This window comes from Talpa occidentalis, unplaced genomic scaffold (genome assembly GCF_014898055.3).
Source record: "Talpa occidentalis isolate TD23 unplaced genomic scaffold, MPIMG_talOcc4v2.1 talOcc4.10, whole genome shotgun sequence".
In the NCBI taxonomy this organism is placed as follows: domain Eukaryota; kingdom Metazoa; phylum Chordata; class Mammalia; order Eulipotyphla; family Talpidae; genus Talpa; species Talpa occidentalis.
In genome coordinates this window covers 106,516,816-106,534,541 of record NW_023600993.1, presented here as the reverse complement: position 1 = coordinate 106,534,541, position 17,726 = coordinate 106,516,816, and the positions used below count along the sequence as shown (strand labels likewise).

The window sequence follows — 17,726 nt, the reverse complement described above, 5'->3', positions numbered from 1 at the left end:
AGCTCAGCGCGCCTGCAGGAAGCGCGCGCGGACGCTGCGCTCCAGCCCCGAGCCCGGCGGCGCCCCGTCCCCGGCCTCGCGCAGCCGCGAGAGCTGCCTCCGCAGCTTCCCCGCAAGGCGGGGAGGCCCCCCCCCGCCCGTCCGGGGCCGCTGCCGCCGCGGAGCCTCTTGCGGGAGACGTCCTGGACCGCCACGAAGTCGACCGGGGCGCGCTCGCACTCCTCGGACGCCCGCGCCGGGGGACACCCCTCCCCTGCCGCGCGGCCCACCCCGCCACCCTTGGGGGGAGCGCAAGCGCCTCGACCCCGGGCCCGGCCGAGGGCGCACTGGGCCGCGCGCGGGCCGGGAAGGCGGCGCAGCGGGTGCACAGCGCGTCGCGGGCGGGGAGCCGGGCACGCGGAGGGCCAGACCGCGCGCCTCCAGGCTGGAGCTGCGGGCCGAGCAGGTGCCCCGCGGGCAGGGCCGGCCCCAGCCTCAGCCCGCGCCGCACCCACCGGGGACCGCCGCGCCGGCGCCGGGCGGGCAGGGCGCGCGCGAAGAAGCCGGCGGCAGCGGCACGCGCGGTTGCGGGTGGGCGCGCAGGGCCGCGCCGCCTCCTCGTGCTCCCCGCAGGCCGCGAGGCAGAACCGCGTGTAGCGGCGGCGGGCACGGCCGCTGCACGAAGGTGCCCGGCGGACACACACCGGGCGCACAGCAGCGGCTCGCGGGTCTCCGCGTCCCGCCACGGGTAGGTGGGCCCGGCGGCGGCCGCCCGCCCCCGAGCAGCGCCGGCCCCCGCCTCTCCGCGGCCTCGTGGCCCCGCTGCAGCGCGCGCGGCGCCTCGGACCAGTCCCCGGGCCGGGGCACGGCGGGGGGCGCGGGGCGCAGCGGGGCGGGGCGCCTGCCTGCCGGGCAACCGCGTTAAGGGCCGGCCACGCCCCGGGAAAGGGTCAGGCCTCGCCACGCCCGCCCCAGGGGCCGGGCCACCCCTCCCCCTCCCCCCCCACAGCCGCCGGGCCCCAGGGGCGCTGGGGGCGGCCCCGCGCGCCAGGGCGGGCAGGGACCGCGACCAGGCGAGCGGCCGGAAGCCCCGGCGTCGGGGCGCCTCCCCCTCGGCTCAGGGCGCCCCCCGCGCCCCGCGGCGCAGACCACCCACACGGCGGCGCTCGCGCAGGTTTATTAGGGCGGCCGCCCGCGGCGGGCGCCCCCGGGGGAACAGGACCCCGGGGCCCCGACCCCGGCCCCAGGCAGCTTCCAGGGTCCTCAGGCGGGTCTCGACGCGCTGCCGCCGCGGGGCGCCGCCCCGGGGGGTGCGGTCTCGGGCCAGAACACCTGCGCCAGGCTCTGCTTCCGGGCGGCGGCGCGGCAGGCCGGGCACGTCCTCGAGGCCTGTGGACACAGCGCGCTGGGCACGGCCCCCGCCCGGCCGCGCGCACCCACCCCGCCCCGCCCGCCCACCCCGCGCCCCGCCCCGCCCCGCCCGCCCCGCCCGCCCCGCCGCGCGCACCCACCCACCTGCAGGTGGCGGCGCCAGCAGGCCCCGCAGCGCTGGAAGTCGCAGGAGGGGCACCGGAAGAGCGCCCCGTGCGCCCCGCAGCCCCCGCACGCCGCGCCTGCCGGAGGGGCCGTGAGCGCCGCAGCCCCGCGCGCCCCTCTCCCGCCCCCGCCCGCCCGCCCCGGGGCGCCGGGGCGCCAACTGCGCGGGGTGGGCTCCAGGGGGGCCTCCGAACCCCTTCGCCTCCCGCCCCCACCGGCCGAGGGGGACCCAGGGGCGCGGGCCGGTCACCCTACCCCGTGGGGGGGCGCCGCGGGCGGGGTCGGGAGGCGAGGCGGGGCGCCCCTCCTGGGCCCCGGGCGGCGGGGAGCCCAGGCCCGGGGCGGGCAGGCCGGCCATGTCCGCGCACGTCTGCAGGAAGCGCCGGCGGTGGTGGGGCCGCACGAACATGGCGAACCCTGCGGGGAGGCAGCTCAGCCCGGGCCCAGGCGGCCGGCACCTGGCACCCCGCCTCCCGCCCCCCGCCCCGCCCCCACTTGCTCTGCAGCAGGTGTAAGTCCTCCGGCCTGGCTGTGGTGAGCTCGGCCACCACGGCCACCACCTTGTCGTAATCGTCGTCCTGCTTGTAGGCCCTCAGGGCGGCCAGGAGCCGGTCGCAGGCTGCCTCCCCCAGGGCGCGGCGAGCGTCGGCCAGGTAGGTGCGGGCAGCGCCCTGGCCTCCCTGCTGTGCCCCAGGGGCTCCTGGTGGGCAGGAGACAGGCTGGGGCCCTTTGTCCCGGTCTGGGCAGCCCGAGGGCTCCGCCCACCCCGTACCAACTAGGCCCCCCAGGGGCCGAGCGCCTGGCCCCAAACTGAAGGACTGGGCACCTGCGCAGGGCGGCCTGGCGAGCAAGTGGGGTTGGCCCTGGTTCAGGTGCTCTCCGGGGTCCAGCTGCTGGGCTGTGCCCTGGGACTCGGTCAGCCTGGGGCCCGCGCCCCCTTCTAGAGAAACCAGGAGACACAGGACCCGTCAGGTTGGCTCCTGAGGGCCCAGGGCACCTGTGCACGGGCCGGGTCTGTCCCAGGGGACCGGCCTCAGGCGCCCCACGGACACCACTGCGGGCAGGGTGCCCAGAAGGGAGATGTGACTGGCTGGAGCCCCCACGGAGTAGGGGTCTTCCCAGGCCAGCCCCCACCCTGCTGTCCTCAGGGGAGCCTCTGCCCAGAGCTGTGCTGCTGGCTGACAGGACAGAGGCCCCCCGCGCTGGCCCCTAGAGCGCCAGCCAGACCCACCCGGCTGGGCAGCACTCACCGGCCTGGCCCGGCCCATCCCGCTGGGGCTCGGTCCGGCAGCCCTGGCCAGTCAGCTGGCGGCAGGTCTCCTCGAAGCGCTGCTTGTGGTGAGGCCGCACGAACTGGTAGAAGCCTGGGGGGGGGGGGCCGCATCGAGCCTTTGGGTCCCCGACAGAGCCAGCAGAGGACACTGGGACGTGGGCCCCCGCCCACACCTCCCGGGAGCCCAAGGGCCCACCCAGGGCACCTTGCAGCAGGCTGTGCTTCTTGGGGTCCTCAGCAAAGAGGGAGCTGAGGCAGGCCACCAGGGCCTCGAAGTCATCCGAGGCCTTGTAGGCCTGCAGAGCGCGTGCGAAGGTGTCGAAGCTGGCCTGGCTCAGGGCTTGCTTCACGGCCACCATGAACAGCTTGGCCCTGTCCTGCTGCGCGCCGGCCGAGGGCCCCCCCTGCCAGACACGGGGGCCGGTCAGCAGCACCCTCCCGCGCAGGGGGCTGGCTGCCCATGGGGGGCTGCGGGGAAGGCTGTGCTGGGCAGGTGGAGCAGAGCAGGCCTAGCGAGGCCCCCAGCAGGCAGCCCAGGGGCCCTCACGGACCCAGGTGCCCGAGGGCAGCCAGCTCACAGCAAGGGCCACCCCTGGACGTATAGGGTCCCACGTCTGCGGTGCACCCCCCCGACCCCTGACAGGGAAGTGGACTCTCAAAGAGACCGAGGCCCAGGGCCAGCTCGGCCCCCAGCCCACTTCCTGACAGCGCCAGCCCCCAGGAGCCGCCGGCGTTCCAAGAAATCAAGGTAGCGGCCTGGGGCTTTCCAAAGGGATCCTGGCTCGGCTGCTTCCTCCCTGCTCTTGACTGCTTCCCTCTGAGGCTGGGGTGCAGACCCTCCCGGGGCAGCGCCCACACGCAGGCCAAGCCCCACAGCCTGGGGACTGCCCTCAGGGACGGAGCCGCCCTGACCCCCAAGCGCTCTCCCGCAGCAGCCAAGAGACACAAAGGGCGGAACCTAAGCACAGAGGGTGCCGGCCATGGAGGCGGGGCAGCCCCGGGGACCCTGGGGACCCCAGGCACTTTGTGGGCGGACGGTCTAAGCTCTCAGACCCGGACCGGCCAGGCCCGCACAGCCCGAGCCCCGAGTGCAGCGCCAGATGGGCGCACTGCCGAGAGCCCCGCCCTGATGGCGAATCTGGCAGCCCAGCGAGTGCCCCCGCGGCCCCCACCCCAGGCGCAGCCCCTCCTGCACCAACAGCTGAGGCTGGGCAGTGGCCCCTCCCCGTGCCAGGGCAGGGCTGCCAGCCAGGGCCAAGGGCACCCACGTACCAGGCCGCTGACCAGCCTGATCCTCTTCCTCCCGCCTCGCAGCTCCTCCGCGGGCCTCTTCACACGCTGAGGAACAGAGCAGAGGCTGTGGTGCCCCCGGTGCCCCTGCCCTCCCCTCTCAGCTCGGGACACCACGTCTCAAGTGTGCTCAGGGCTCACTGGGGTGGGCGAGCCTCCAGCCCCAGCCAGAAAGCAGGCGCGCCAGTCAGATGGGCGCAGCCCCAGGGGCAGGAGCCACCAGGGGCCGGAGCCAGGCTCAGCCCAGTCAAACCGACTCCCCGAAGAACTGGGGGGCACGAGCTGCAGGTCAGGGGTGTGCTCAAACCCCAAGTCACTGCCTCCCTACCTCCTCCTGGGGCGGGGCCTCGTCCCCCAGGCCCCCCGCCTGCTGCTCGCTGTGGTCCAGGGCGGCCAGCAGCCCCGCAGGTCTCCTTGGGGCTCGGACCGGCTCCCACGCATACTCCACGCACAGGCTGCCCTCGGCGTCCCCAGAGGCCGGGTCGGGTGGCCCTGGGGGACCGTGAGGCAGCATGGGCACGGCAGTGCGATGCGGCCTGGCCAGGTGGGGGCAGTGGGCACACCAGAGCCCCCCCGCCCATCCCCCTGCCCACGCGCACCTGTGCGCCCTTGCCGCAGGCTGGGCACGTGCAGGTCCAGGCTCCTGGCCTTCCTGGTGGACAGGGGACCGGGCACGGAGGCCACGGCGCCGGGGTCTTCGCCCTCACCCAGACTCGGGGCAGCAGCTTGGGGGCCCGGCATGGGCATCTGCGGGGGCAGGGGGTGGTAGGTCCGGCCCGAGCCCCGGCTGGGGGCGGCTCGCGGGGGCAGGAGGCTCGGCGCGCGCTCAGGCTCACCATCTTCTGGGCCGCACGGAAGAAGCGAGCGGCGTCCCGGACCACATGGCCGAAGCCGGCGTACACCCGGACGTGGGGGCGCACCCAGGCGGGCAGCTGGGCTCGGGCGTCTGGGTGGGCGAACCTAGTGGGGCAGGGCTCAGTGCTCCCCCCCAGCAGGCCCCCCCCCACACCCGCACAGCGGGCCTCCCCGACCCCCCCCAGCAGGCGCACCTGTGGTCACAGAGGAAGACGGCCCCGTAGTCGTGCCGGTGCCGGATGACCCGCCCGATGGCCTGGTTCACCGCCCGGGACGCCTGCTGCCGGTACCAGTCCTGCCCCGAGAGGCCCTGCGGGGGCGTGGCCGGCGGAGGGCACGGTCAGTGGGGGCACGGTCAGTGAGGCCACCCGCCCACCCCAGCCTGGGGCCTCTCACCTGGCCCCCAGCTCCACTCTTCATCTCATCCAGGAACTGCATCTTGAGGACCACGCGGGGGTCCATGCGTGGGGGGTAGGGGAGGCCTGTGATGACCACGCCCCGGCCATTGTTGTCCGCGAAGTCCAGGCCCTCGCTGGCCTGGGGGGTACAGGAGCCCTTTTCCTCACCTGCCTTTCCCAAGGTGGGCCACGCCCTGACCCCCACTGCCACGTGTCCCCAGGCTGGGTGGGGTGAGAAGCCCCCGACCAAGGCCTCCCATTTCCGTGCCGCCCGCATCCCATCCTCCAAAGCTCCCGGGCAGCCGTGGTAGGTGTGCTCCATGGGGCCCAGACCTCACCTTCCCCCGGCACACGGCCAGCAAGGCAGCCCCACTGGACCCCGGGGCGGCAACTTGTGCATAGTAGGCGCTGGTGACCTGGGGAGGGCCAGTCAACTGGAGCTGCCCTGGTCCTCCCCCAGCCAAGGGGTGGGCCGGCTTCTCCATGGCAGGCGTTCCCAGGCTGACCCCGGCCCAGCCCTGAGTCCACTCAGTGTCTCCCAGAAAGCCTGGGCCCAGGGCCGGGCCAGGGGATGCCTGCTTGGCTATCATCCCTCAGGCGCGAGGGTCTGCGGCCCAGCCACAGTCAGCAGGCCCTCAGCCCAGGGTGCAGGTCGGGCGAGCTCGCACCTCAGAAAAGCCACCTTTGCTCCTGGGCTCCACAAACAGAGGCTTCAGCGCCTCCAGCTTCCGGGCAACGTCGCGGGCCTGCGGGAAGCACAGGCACAAGTGGCACAGGCAGTGGCAGCCGGCACATCTCGGGGTGGCGCCGCCTCAGACAGAGACACGCTCTGGCCCTGCCGGAGCCCCCGGCCGCTGGAGCCGCCCCTCCGACCCCCAGGAGGACAGTGGAGGAGAGGACAGAGCGCGCGAACCTGCCAGAACTGCAGACTTTTCTCCATGACGGGGTAGGAAGGGAAGAAGACCAGGAGCCCATGGGGGACCACACGGGCGATGTTGCCTGCAAGCCCGAGGCCTTGGTCAGTAGGGCGGCCCCTCTGGACCCCGACAGTTGGGAACAGGAACAGGTGGGAAGGCGAGGAGGGTCCGGAGGCCGGGCAGGCACTCACCCAGCGCCTTCCCCAGCGAGGACAGGCAGGCCTCGGAGAACCTGCAGCGAACAGGAGGTGCTGCCACCAGCCACGCCCCGCCACCTCCCGGCCCGCCGGCCCCCGCCGCCTCCCGCCCGCTGGGGTCCCCACCGTTTGTCAAAGGCTGAGCTCAGCTGGGCACCGTCAGGGCCTTGGGGGACGACCCCCACCCAGATCTGATGCGGGTCGATGACGTGGGGGTTCTCCAGGGTTACTGGGAAGGGGCTGCGGGGAGAGGGCGGCTGGTGAGCCCCACACCCCAGCGCCTGCGGTGGTGGGCTGGCCCGGCCCCCCGGGGACGGCGCCCTTACATCTGCATCTCCAGGGTGTAGGAGGACAGGGGGGCCAGCGTGCCACTGGTGAGGATGAGGCTGCGCACGCCCTGGCGGAGCAGCTGGCGCATGCCGAGGCCGGGGCTGAAGCACCAGTAGCTCAGCACCTTCCCTGGGGATGGGGGGGGGCGTGAGGCAGGACCCCAGAGCCCGGGCGCAAGGCCGAGCAGAGGGGCTGCAGGGTCTCGCGCGGAGGGTGCCGCCCCTGCTCTCAGCGGGGTCGTCGCGCGGCTCCAGGAGCAGGAAGCCCCCAGCGGAAGGAAGCAGCCCCACCCCACACCCCAGCAGGGCCGAGCCGCCCTCCCGCCGTGCTCCACGCTGGCACACGCAGAAAGTCCCAGACGCGGCTGAGTCAGGGCCGGGTCAGCGGACGCTTCCAGGAACATGCCGCGCCCCGGAGCCAGCGGCGGGGCCTGAGCCTGACGCAGGCACCCCCCGGCTCACAGGCTGGAGACGCCCGCTTCCTCGGCCCCGGGCCAGGCACGGCTGCTTCCCAGAGGTCACGCGACTGGAGCAGGCACCTGCCGCAGACCCCGCGCGGCCTGCCCTCCGTCCTTTCCCTGCTCTGTTCCACAGGGCTGGGGGCCCTCAAGCCCCCTGCCCTGCCCTCCCCTCCCCACGGAATACTCCCAGTGGGCCAAGGTGGACAGACGGGGGGCAGTGGCTGCCTCCCCGAGGAACACCCCAGACGCCTGTCTAGCTGGACGCCTCAGGGTGCCAGGCTCAGAGGCACAGGCCAGCCCCCACCCCCACACGCCCGGTTTCCGCACCAGGACATGGAGCAGGTGAGCCCGGCGGCACGGGCTGGGCTCTGAGTGGGGACCGGGCACCAGAGGACTTGGTGGCCCCGAGGTCTGGAAAGCGGCCCCGCATCTGCGCCTCAGGCCAGCCAGGGCAGCGAGAGAGTAAATCTCTAGCGTGTAGCCAGGCCCCAGGCCTCGACCAGCAGGGGACAACGGGGGGCGGCCCGATGCACGGTACCTGGTTTTCTGGCCACTGTGGCGCTCCAGGCGTCTGCACGCTGGGCTGTCCTGCGGGGCCCAGGGTCGGGATGGATGTGCACCTAGGGGAGAGGCCTCATAGGACAGGGCCCGGCCCCGGGGCCCTGCACGTGGGACAAGCCTTACCTTGTAGCAGCGGGAGACGCCCAGCTCACCGTCCTCGGCAGAGTCGGCGCTGAACACGACCTAGAAGCACAAGCGAGGGGCGTCAGCAGGGCTCCCGCCGAGTCTGACGCGAGACGGGAAGGGAGAGGAGCAGCACCCGCATGGGAGGTGCCGGCGCAGGCCTACCTGGATGATGTCTGCCAGCTTCTGCAGCCCCGCCGTGCTGGCCAGCAGCCCAGCGCCTGTGGAGCAGTGGCGCTCACCACCCGCCTCGTGGCAGAGCTGCCCCGCCCCGCCCCTGAGGGCACCTCCTGTTCAGGGCCCGCGCCAGGGGTAAGGGCGCCTGGCAGCCCCAGAGCCCAGAACAGCCAGCCCATACTCGCGTAAGGAGAGCAAAGAAGCCCCCATGTCCAGCCCAGAAGTGGACCAGCGTGGCAGGCCCCACCCTCCCTGACCCACGGGGGCCTGACTGTGCCGCCACAGGGCACAGCCGGAGTCAGCAGGCTCCCGCCCTTCGGGCAGGGCTCCTCCCACTCTGGGGGCAGCTGGGGGCAGGCTGGCAGCCCTGGTTGAGGCCAGTGTGGGGGCACACTGGGCTGGGACTCACGGCCGGCCAGGTGCTGGATGATCTGGTCCAGGGAATCCAAGAGGCAGGCCTTGGTCTGAAACGTTATCTGCGCTTCGGCGAACAGCTCGAAGATGTAGCTGCCAGAGACAGTGGCCATTGGCTCTGTGCCCCACGTGGGGAGACTAGCCAGAGTGCAGGGGCCACATGGGTGCAGCAAGGCCTCTGCCGGATGCCCAGGAGAGCGCACCTGAGACCGAAGGCCAGCCCCGGGCCCTGAGGGGACTGGGAGACAGTCATCAGGGCCAGGGGCACACATAGTGGCAGAAGCAGCAGGCTGTGCCCCAGATCTGCCCAGGCTACCAACCCCGGCTGCCGCCATCCCGCGAGGCTGCTGGGGGGCCTGCGGACTATTCTAGGGCTTCTGGGGGTCTAGAAATGGCCAGTGGGAGGTCTGCAGACATGGCTGTCCCGAGAGAGCAGCTGCAGGTCAGAGAAGGGAGAGTACTAGGGTCCGGCACACACTCCTCTGCCACCCTCCCCCGGCAGGCCCGGCCTTCACCTGCCCGGCTTGGTGACCCCGCTGTCCCCGGGCAGCTCGATGGCGTCGATGGCGGCCTCCAGGCGCAGCAGGATGGCTGTGGAGGGGAGGCAGTCAGGACTGACTGGGGGAGTCAGGGGGAGGGGGCTTGGGGGGGGTGGCACTCACCCTTGAGCTTGGCAAGATCTTCCAGCTGCAAGGTCAGCCCTGTGGGGTAAGAGGGGTCACCGACGCTGCTGCTACTGCGTGCAGCGGCTGCTTCAGGCCGGGACAAGGGCGCCGCATGGGGAGGGGCACCCTCAAAGAGAGGCCACGCCAGGGTCAGGGCTGCCCACCGCCTGTGGCCCTGCCGGGGTCTCAGACACCGTCTCCCTCTCGGGAAAGCTGGCCCAGGCAACGGCGCCGAGCCCAGCAAGGTTGGGCCAAAGGGCATGGCCCCCGCGGGCACAGGAGCCAGCCACACGCTGGGGTGCAGAGAGATAAAGCCCAGCATGGAGATCCATCCTGCGGGGCAGCCCCCGCTCACGCCACCACCACCTCCGGCCTGTGGCCTGGAAGCAGAGGCCTGGGGTCTGGCCCAGCGTGAGCTTTGGCACCACCCCAACACCTCTGCCACTGGGGCCCCCGGCCGCCCAGCCCTGCCTCCCTGAACCCCCACCTCCTCCAAGGGGAGCCCAAAGACACAGGCCTTGCCTGCTCGGGCCCTCAAGGTCACCCAGCAAACTCAGGGCCGAGACCCTGTCAAACGGGAGAGGCCTCGGCGCGGGGCCTCAGGGCAGCCGACAGCAGGACGGGGCCCCGGGCGGGCACCCAAGTGTGAGGCGGCCGCTGCAGGGGCTGCCGGGCAGACGCAGGCTCCTCGGGCAGCTGGAGGCGCGGGCAGCGGGCGCTGGCACGGGCAGAGTCAGTGGGGCGGGGGGTGGGCCTCAGAAGGAGGCAGGCTGGCGGCCACCGCGGGCCCACGGGGCTCAGACAGGTCTGCTCGAAAAGTCAACCTTGTGCTCAGACGTGGCCCCTGAGGGACGACGGGCAGCCTGGCGCTCACCTGCGTCGGGGGAGTCGGCGCCGAACTCCAGGCCAGGGGCGCCCTGCGCCACAACCTTGGTCTGCTCCTCCAAGACCTGCCCTAGAATCTCCAGCCCGGAGGCCACATCATGCGGGGTCAGGTCGAAGGACGCGGCCTCCTCGCACATCCTCTCCTGGGGCCCGACAGGAGCGTCACAAGGGAGCGCAGGCTGGGCACAGCAGCTGCCAAGCCCCGAGGCCCCCAGAGCCAGGCCACGGTGGTCCGGGGCACCAGACAGTCCCCCGTGAGCCACAACCCTCCCCTGGGCCTCTCGCCCAGACCAGACCCTGCTCTCATCTTGGCAATGGCTGCCGGGACCGAGCTCGCCCCGGACCCTGGGCCCCAGACCAGCCATGCCGGGGAAGCCAGCCCAGGGCAGGAGCCGCGGACCAGGCAGGGGATGGGGACTCGCTGGCCACAGCCAGGGGCGTCAGGGGGCCCCTTCCCAGCGGCCGCCAGGGAGCACGAGAGCCAGCAGAGCACGGGGGTGCCCCCCCAGCAGCCAGCCCCCCAACCCTGGCAGCCAGTGCCCAGCCCAGCCTCACGGTCCAGGCGGGCGGGGACCAGTGGGCTAGACACAGGACTGGACGGCCCTCGGCGGCGGTGGGGTGTGGGGGCAGGAGTTGGGGCCCTTAGACCACCTCTCACCACATTGTGGGCTTCGTCAAAGATCACGACCGTCCCCTGCAGGTCAATGCCGTGTGCCCGGCGACTCTGGGGGGGGTGGGAGGGGAGGCCCAGCTGAAGCCAGAGACCATACGGCACAGCCAGCTTGACCAGAGCAGAGGGACGGGCGCCGGGCAGAGCCGCAGGCTGCCACACACGGCACGGGCCGCAGGCCCCTGGTGAGCTGCCTCGGCGCACAGCCGGGCTCTTGGGGAGGGGCTGCTCTCAAGGGCCAGGGCCAGCTCCCGCCCGGCCAGCTGCTGGGCGAGTCCTCCGCAGGAGTGACAGAACCAGGACACCCCCGCCCAGGCCCTGTGCCTAGCCGCGGCCTCACCTTGGCGTCCAGCAGGTAGTTGTAAGGCATGAAAATGACGTCGGCCTGCTGCCTCAGGTTCCGAGAGAGATAGTACGGGCACAGCCTGACCAGGAGAAGCACTGTGAGGTGTGCAGGGACCTCGGACAGACCTCCATACCCCACCCTGTCCGGCGGTGTCTGGAGACACAGGTTGCCCACCCAGCAAGGACGGCGCCAGAGAAGGGGCCACAACCCCGCTGGTTACCAAGACTGGATGCGGCCCCAGACCTGCAGAGCGGGGCCACCCACAGCCCCCCCAGGCAGCCGAGGGGCCAGAGGGAAGGGACGCTGGACCCCGCGTGGCGGAAGATGCCCTGGAAGGACGGAGGGCCCCGGCCTCACTTGTGCCGGCTCCCACTCCTGACCAGGTCCTCGATGTCCAGGATGGGCGTGGCCAGCTCCTGCTCCAGGCTCTTCTCTGGGCACATGGGAGGGGTCGATGTCGGCCTCAGTCCCTGCCCCTGGACCCGGACTGGGTGCCCACGAGGACACCCCTCGCTGTGGGCTCCCACGGAGGGTCCCAAACCCAAAGCGACCCCAAAAGAGCCTCGCACTGCCCCCAGAGGGCACAACAGTCTGGGGCACCCAGCACAGACCCCTCAGGCAGCTGGCCCCGCAGCGCGCCTCCCTGCTGGCTGCTGAGCCCAGAACCCCAAGGGCCTGCAGAAGGGGGACCCCCTCCCCCACCCAGCAGGGCCCAACCCTGACTGCCCAGGACCAGCTGACATAGGTGCCGCCCACCTGATACGCACGCACCTCGGGCCAGGCCCAGGTGGCGGGAAAGGATGGGGAGCCCGCAGTGGGGGAGCCGGCCCTGCCGGCTCAGCAGTCCCTCTGCCTGGGCCTGAAGCACCCAGAACCCGCCCACAAGGCCACGGCACGGGGAGAGACGACCCACGAGCCCCTCACCTTCCACGTTGTTGTAAAAGTGGCAGGAGCGGCTGGCCACCTTCCTGCGGCACAGGTGGATCTGCGGAGGACGTGGACCCAGCTCCAGCCAGTGCTGAGGTGGCACGCACTGGCGCCTGCAGACATGCACCGAGGCCAGCCCGTGCCCCCTCGCCTCGCCCACGGCCCTGCCCATTCTTCACCTGCCACCCAGGGTGCCCCGCGCCTCAGAGCCCCAGAGGGAGGCAGGTGCCCAGAAACCCACCTGCATGTGGCTACTCTCCTGCTTCTTCACCTCCGGGTGGATGCACAGCTGCTCCCGGGAGCCCAGCACACACACCCTGGGCCTGGGGAGAGCGAGCAGGGCCGCGGTCCAGGCAGCAGCCCCCACGTCCCCAGCACCATCACGTGGGAGGGGCAGCCCAAGGGCTGGTCAAAGCCAGGAGGCACTTCCTCTGCTGTCCTAACTCCTGGCCCAGGTCAACCGGGAAACATGTGACGCTGGGGCAAGACCCCCCCACTAAAGCCCCCCTGCCCCAGGGTAACAGCCCTGTGTAGAGCAGGGGCTCGGGACAAGCCCAAGCTTCCTCACGGGCAGCGCGCAGTGGAGAGCACCACGGCCGACGGATGCTGGCTGAGCAGCCCCCTCCCTGAGGCCAGCCTGGCGTGGGGGGGGGGGGCCGCCTGGCACCCACCGGTAGGCGGTGTTGCGGAGCTCGCGGACGGCTTGCGTGAGCTGTGCATGGGTCCTGGACGTGTAGATGATCTTTGGGATGTCCGCATAGCCAGCTGTCCAGATGAGAAGCAGACCGGTCATGGCGCCCAGAGATAGCGCAACCCACCACGCGGGCCAGCGGCCAGGGCCAGCGTGCTGGCTCTTCAGGTCTGCCGTGCCCAGCATGGCCACAGGATGGCGAGAAATGCCCGGCTCGCCTGTCCACCCCCAAGCCTACACTGCAGGCCGGAGGAACCGGCAGGTGGTCACCTGTGGTTTCTCCGTGGACAGCAGTGTGGCCCCAGGAGGACGAGGTGTGCGGGAGGAGGGGGTCTTTCCGGGTGAAGATGGCCTCTCGCAGGTGCGCCCGCCAGGCCAGCGTGGCACAGAGCAGGCACAGGGTCTTCCCCGTGCCCGTGGGGCTCTCCAGCACTCCATTGACTTTCTGAATGGGGTTGGGAGCGGGGTTGGGGGGCCATGGCTCCTGGGACCAGCCCAGCCAGCAGGGGTGAGAGCCCGAGGGCCGGGGGAAGCGCTCAGTCCCAGCCAGGCCTCAGGGCTCACATGACCCTGGGTGGCAAATACCTCACAAGATGTTCCCCAAAACACGCGGTACTTTCCAGTCGGTGGGACGGCAAGGCGGCCAGCTAGCCCCAGGCTCTGAGATGGAGCTGCCCCTGGGCCCGGTTCTGTGGACGGGACCCCGGTGGCCTTCACCCCAGATGAGGTCCGGAGCTCCTGGGAGGCTCGCAGGCAAAGCGACGCTCCCCGCTGGTCCTGCCCCTAGTCTGTGGCCATGGCAGCAGGCGTGGGGGGCCCGCACACCCTGACACTCGAGGGCCTTCCAGAGAACACTGCCGCCCCTATGTGGACCATCCTCCCCCGGCCTGGCCCAACGCCCCCTCCCTCCTCTGCACCCACAGCTGCTCCAGCCGGCCCCAGGGCTGGTCTCCAAGCTCCAAGCACCACCCCCGGCTCACCCCACCCGCGCGCCGGCCCACCCAGCCGCGGCGCGGGTGCTGCACCTGCTGCAGGCACTGCAGGACCTTGGCCATGTAGTCCTCCTGGCACCTGTACGGCGGGAAGGGGAAGTCCACGGTGACACCGGCCAGGGTCAGCTGCGGCATCGCCCGCTCTCCAGAGGGCCGCGGCTGGCGGAACAGGCTCCTGGGGCTGCGGGCACACCGGGGGCCCTTCTCGGGGTCCCCCGTCAGGTACGTGGGGACCCGCCGCTGCCCCGCAGGGCCCTTCGGCGCGGAGAGGGGCGGGGCGCTGCCGAGCCCGCCTCCCCGAGGGCAGGCTTCACGCTCGTCTCGGGGGGCCCCGCCGCGCCTGGGGAGCCCGAGCGCCCACCAGTCCCCCCGGCAGGGCCCCAGGCGCGGGACGCGAGGACGGGGGGCGCCACCCTCGACCGCGCGCCTCCAGGGGCGCCGAGGCGGCCGGGGCCCGGCCCCCGGGCGCAGCGCCCGCGCGGCGGAGGGGCAGCCCGGGCCCTCACGGCCGCGACGGCCCTTCCCGCCGGGCGTGGCCACCCGGCCCCGGCCGCAGCCGCCCGCGACGGGCCCGAGCGCCCCGCGGGAAACTACCGGGCCCAGGATGCAGCGCGGCCCGGAGGCTGGCGCGCGGGCCCCGGGCGGCGCAGGGCCCGCCGGGAGCTGTAGTTCGGGGCCGCCGCCCGCCCGCCCGCCCGCCCGCGAGCCCCGGGGGAGAGGCCGGCGACTCACGCTCCTGCCGCGGCTCGGACTTCGCGGGCTCCGAGCGTCCCCGGCGCGCGGCGCTTCCGCCCCCGCTTCCGCCCCCGCTTCCGGTCCGCCGCGCGCTCCGGGCGGAAACCGCTCCCCGGCCGAAGGGTCCGCGCCGCCCCCGGCCCCGCCCGAGCCCGGGTCTCGCGCGCCGCCGCCGCCCGGGGCCTCCGCTGCCCCGCCCCGCGGCCGGGCCTGCGCGCGCGCTCCCCGGTCCCTCGCTCCGCGGCGCCGCCCAGAGGCCCCTGCAGGGCCCGAGCCGCGCCGCGGCGCCCCCCCCGCCCCGCCCGGCCCGCGCCGGCCCGGCCGCCGGCCCCGGCCCCGGCCCCGCCGGGCAGCGGCCCCCGCGGAGGCCCCGCCCGCCCGCTCGTCGGCGACCCCGGCCGCCCCAGGGGCGGGGGGGGATGGGCGCGGCGGCCGCGGCCCCGCCCGCGCTGGCCGGGGCGCTCCTGGGCTCCGCGGAAGGCCCGGGCGCTCGGCGCGACCCCCCGCCCGTGCGCCCGGCTGCGGGGACGGGGACGGCGCCGCCCGGTGCCCGCGAGGGTCCCCCGGCCGTCCTGCGGGTTCCCTTTGGAGCCGCGCCCCGCGGGGGAGCCGGCCCAGAGCAGGTGTGAGCAGGCTGCAGCCCCGGGGACCCCCTGTGGGGAGCCCGACTTCCCTCCTCCTCACACCCCAGGAAGGGGAGACCCGGGCCAGGACTTGGCCACCTCCTGGGTTGGAGCTGCGGACCCTGAACCCCCAAGCTGAGGCGTGAGGTGGACGCGGCCTGGCCTCGCCCTCCCCGGATCTGCCCACACCCGCCGCGCCGCCGCCCGCCCCAGCCCCGATCTGTGAGCCCAGCGTGGGGGACGAAGCCGAGGCGGCTGGCAGAGCCTCCCCGGGCGGCACGAGGGTGGGCCCGCGCGGCGGCCGCCTCGCCTCGGGGGCCCGCAGGAGCCCTCCGAGGTGGACGGCGGGGTGGACAGCAGGGCCGATGTCACCAGTCCCACAGGAGAGGGCGGCGCACCCGGCGGAGAGTGTGAGGAAGAGGCAACCTGCCGGTCTGACTCGTGCTCAGCCCCGGAAGGCCGCCTGCCCATAGATCCGGAGCGGTCTTGGGGAAATGGTGGTGTAGGCGAGGGGGAGGCAGGAGGGAGCCTGGGGCAGGACAGTGTGAGGAGGGGCTCCAAGGAGTCCGCGCGGCTGAGCGAGGAGGAGAGGTGAGCACCGCCCGCCAGAGCGCTCTGGCCCAGGCTGGACGGTGGCTGTAGCACAGGTGGCCGCTGGCGGCAGCTGCCTCAGCCATGGGAACCGGCAGCTGCTTGGGCTCTCACCTGCCGTGGCACCACAGGCCAGCACTGGCCGTGGCCCTCAGAGCCCCGCAGCCTCCCTTTTATGCGTGGAGCCAAGATCGAGCACAGACCAATCGTGTGTGAGCTGGTTCAGCCGCAGCATTGAAAAGTGGCCCAATCAGATTTGTGGGTGGGGCACCTTGAAAGAGGCCGTAAGCCAGGCTGGTGGGCACTGAGGGATGCTGTTCCAGCCTCTAAATAAAGAAGGGAAGGCTCTGTTCCTGGTCCCCCGTGACTGTTGATGCCCATTACTATTGGCTATTGCGGTCTGGCTCTGCTGACAGGTGACCAGCGCTCTGCTTGTGCTTCTGGTGGGTACTATCTGGGTGCGGGAGCCACCCAGGTGGCCATAGTGAGAGCTTTGTCTCCCATTTGTAAGACGCACCCCACGGTGGATGTTCCTGGAGCCGGGGGCCCCTGCAGCTGTGCGTTGGGGAGGCCCGCAGATGCAGCCTGTCCTTTGGGGCCTGCCCCAAGCACCTCTAGCCCCTTGCTTTGGGCTTTTGGGCTTTGGGCTGCTCTCTTGTTGGGGGGATTCTGGCATCTGCTGCCCCCGCCCTGTGTCGGTTGGACTGGCAGAAGGGGGTGTGTCTGGCTCAGCTGCCTACTGCTCTCCAGGGCCTGGAGCAGTCTGCTGCCCTCCAGCCCCGGCATACAGCAGGTGCTTCATAGATGCTGACTGACTGCATGACCTGCCGAGTTACAGAGACCTCCTAGGAGGTTGTAGGAGACTGGTGTGAAGGTCTGACCTGCAGGGTCAGCTCACAGAGAACATCCTGCAGCAGCTGCTGACAAACTCCCTGCAGTGCATCTCGGCAGGAAGTCAGAATGTACTGTGAGCTGTAGTGGGCAAATGCCCTGCACACCGGCTGGCACAGCACCACACAGCACTTCCCCATGGTCCAGGCGAGGAGTTGGAGGCCCAGAGAGATGTCCAAGGCCCCACATCTGCACAACACAGCCCTGGGGCCACAGGGAGATGCTCTCACGTGCAGGGCCAGTCCCAGAAGCTACAGCTGGAGCCCGCCTGCCGCCATGGGGCCGAGGCACCCAGAGGAGAGCCGCTCAATGCCTCTCCTCCCTGGGCTCTGCTTAGGGCTGTGCCCCTGAGTGGATCCAGGATGGACACTTCTTGGGGAGCAGGGGGTGATATGGCTGCATCATAAATTACCGCAAACTTAGCAGCTTAAACCTGTCCTTGTTTCCAGCTGCCAGCTCCGTCTCCTGGGGCTGTGTCCTCGTTGGAGGCGGGGGAGCGGCCGGGCGCCACCTCCTTGGTGGTGGAGTTCACTTCCTTCTGGCTGCCAGACTGAGGCCCCTGGTCATTGCCAGCTGTCGCAGGGAGCTCTTGCGCCCTCACCGCGTGAGCCTGCCCTGCTTCGGAGCCTCAGGCTTCTGCCCGGCTGCAGCCACAAGGGATGTTCCGCTGTTTCCAGGCCCTGTGCTGCCTCGGGCGCATGCCGCCCGGCCCCTCACTGACCCGGCTTTCTGTCCCCAGCCCCGGGGCCCGAACATGGGGGGGTGCGCACCGCAGGCCTGCTCTAGACTCGGGTGTGGTCTGTCTTTTCTGAGCCCACATCGTCTCTCAGAAGGGTCCGGAGGCTCCCCAGCATCACCCCGACCCTGTATCGGAAGTGCTGGTGGAGCAGGCACTTCTCTCAGCCCCAAACTGGCCATCTGTGTGACTTCCCTTCCCAGAAGGGGGCACGATGGTCTCCACAGGAGATGCTCTCTCTGTCCTCCTCTGTACCAGCCTGCGCCCCTCACCCAATGGGCACCCCTCCCCCAACTTGGGGACTGGCATCATTGGCTCCTCTTACACCCCAGAGAGGGCCGAGCCTGTCTTCTGCCACAGCAGTGGGCGTCTCCGTCTCACCCCAGGGTCCTTGTTCTGGCCTCCCCGGCCCCATGCATCCTCTCCTCTGCCCTAGAACCCGCTCGTCCTTGGGTGCTTGTGAT

At 72.1% G+C, this 17,726-nt stretch overlaps 1 protein-coding gene across 1 annotated transcript; it reads right to left on the bottom strand.

The window, feature by feature from the left end:
• Window positions 1-3: 3 nt before the first annotated feature.
• RTEL1 (regulator of telomere elongation helicase 1) lies at window positions 4-13,856 on the bottom strand. The gene is given in 37 exon segments (XM_037501665.2): window positions 4-93; window positions 138-630; window positions 632-681; window positions 683-880; window positions 1,136-1,368; window positions 1,771-1,932; window positions 2,015-2,215; window positions 2,342-2,455; window positions 2,766-2,879; window positions 2,994-3,192; window positions 4,061-4,126; window positions 4,407-4,570; window positions 4,678-4,825; window positions 4,915-5,038; window positions 5,128-5,243; window positions 5,330-5,470; window positions 5,670-5,747; window positions 6,000-6,077; window positions 6,245-6,330; window positions 6,440-6,480; window positions 6,572-6,685; window positions 6,772-6,904; window positions 7,774-7,855; window positions 7,920-7,979; window positions 8,085-8,140; window positions 8,506-8,603; window positions 9,026-9,101; window positions 9,173-9,211; window positions 10,050-10,203; window positions 10,719-10,784; window positions 11,071-11,155; window positions 11,434-11,509; window positions 12,001-12,061; window positions 12,245-12,326; window positions 12,675-12,768; window positions 12,965-13,139; window positions 13,720-13,856. Coding segments are annotated over 37 exon segments (4,449 nt in total). The 5' UTR covers window positions 13,822-13,856.
• Window positions 13,857-17,726: the final 3,870 nt, after the last annotated feature.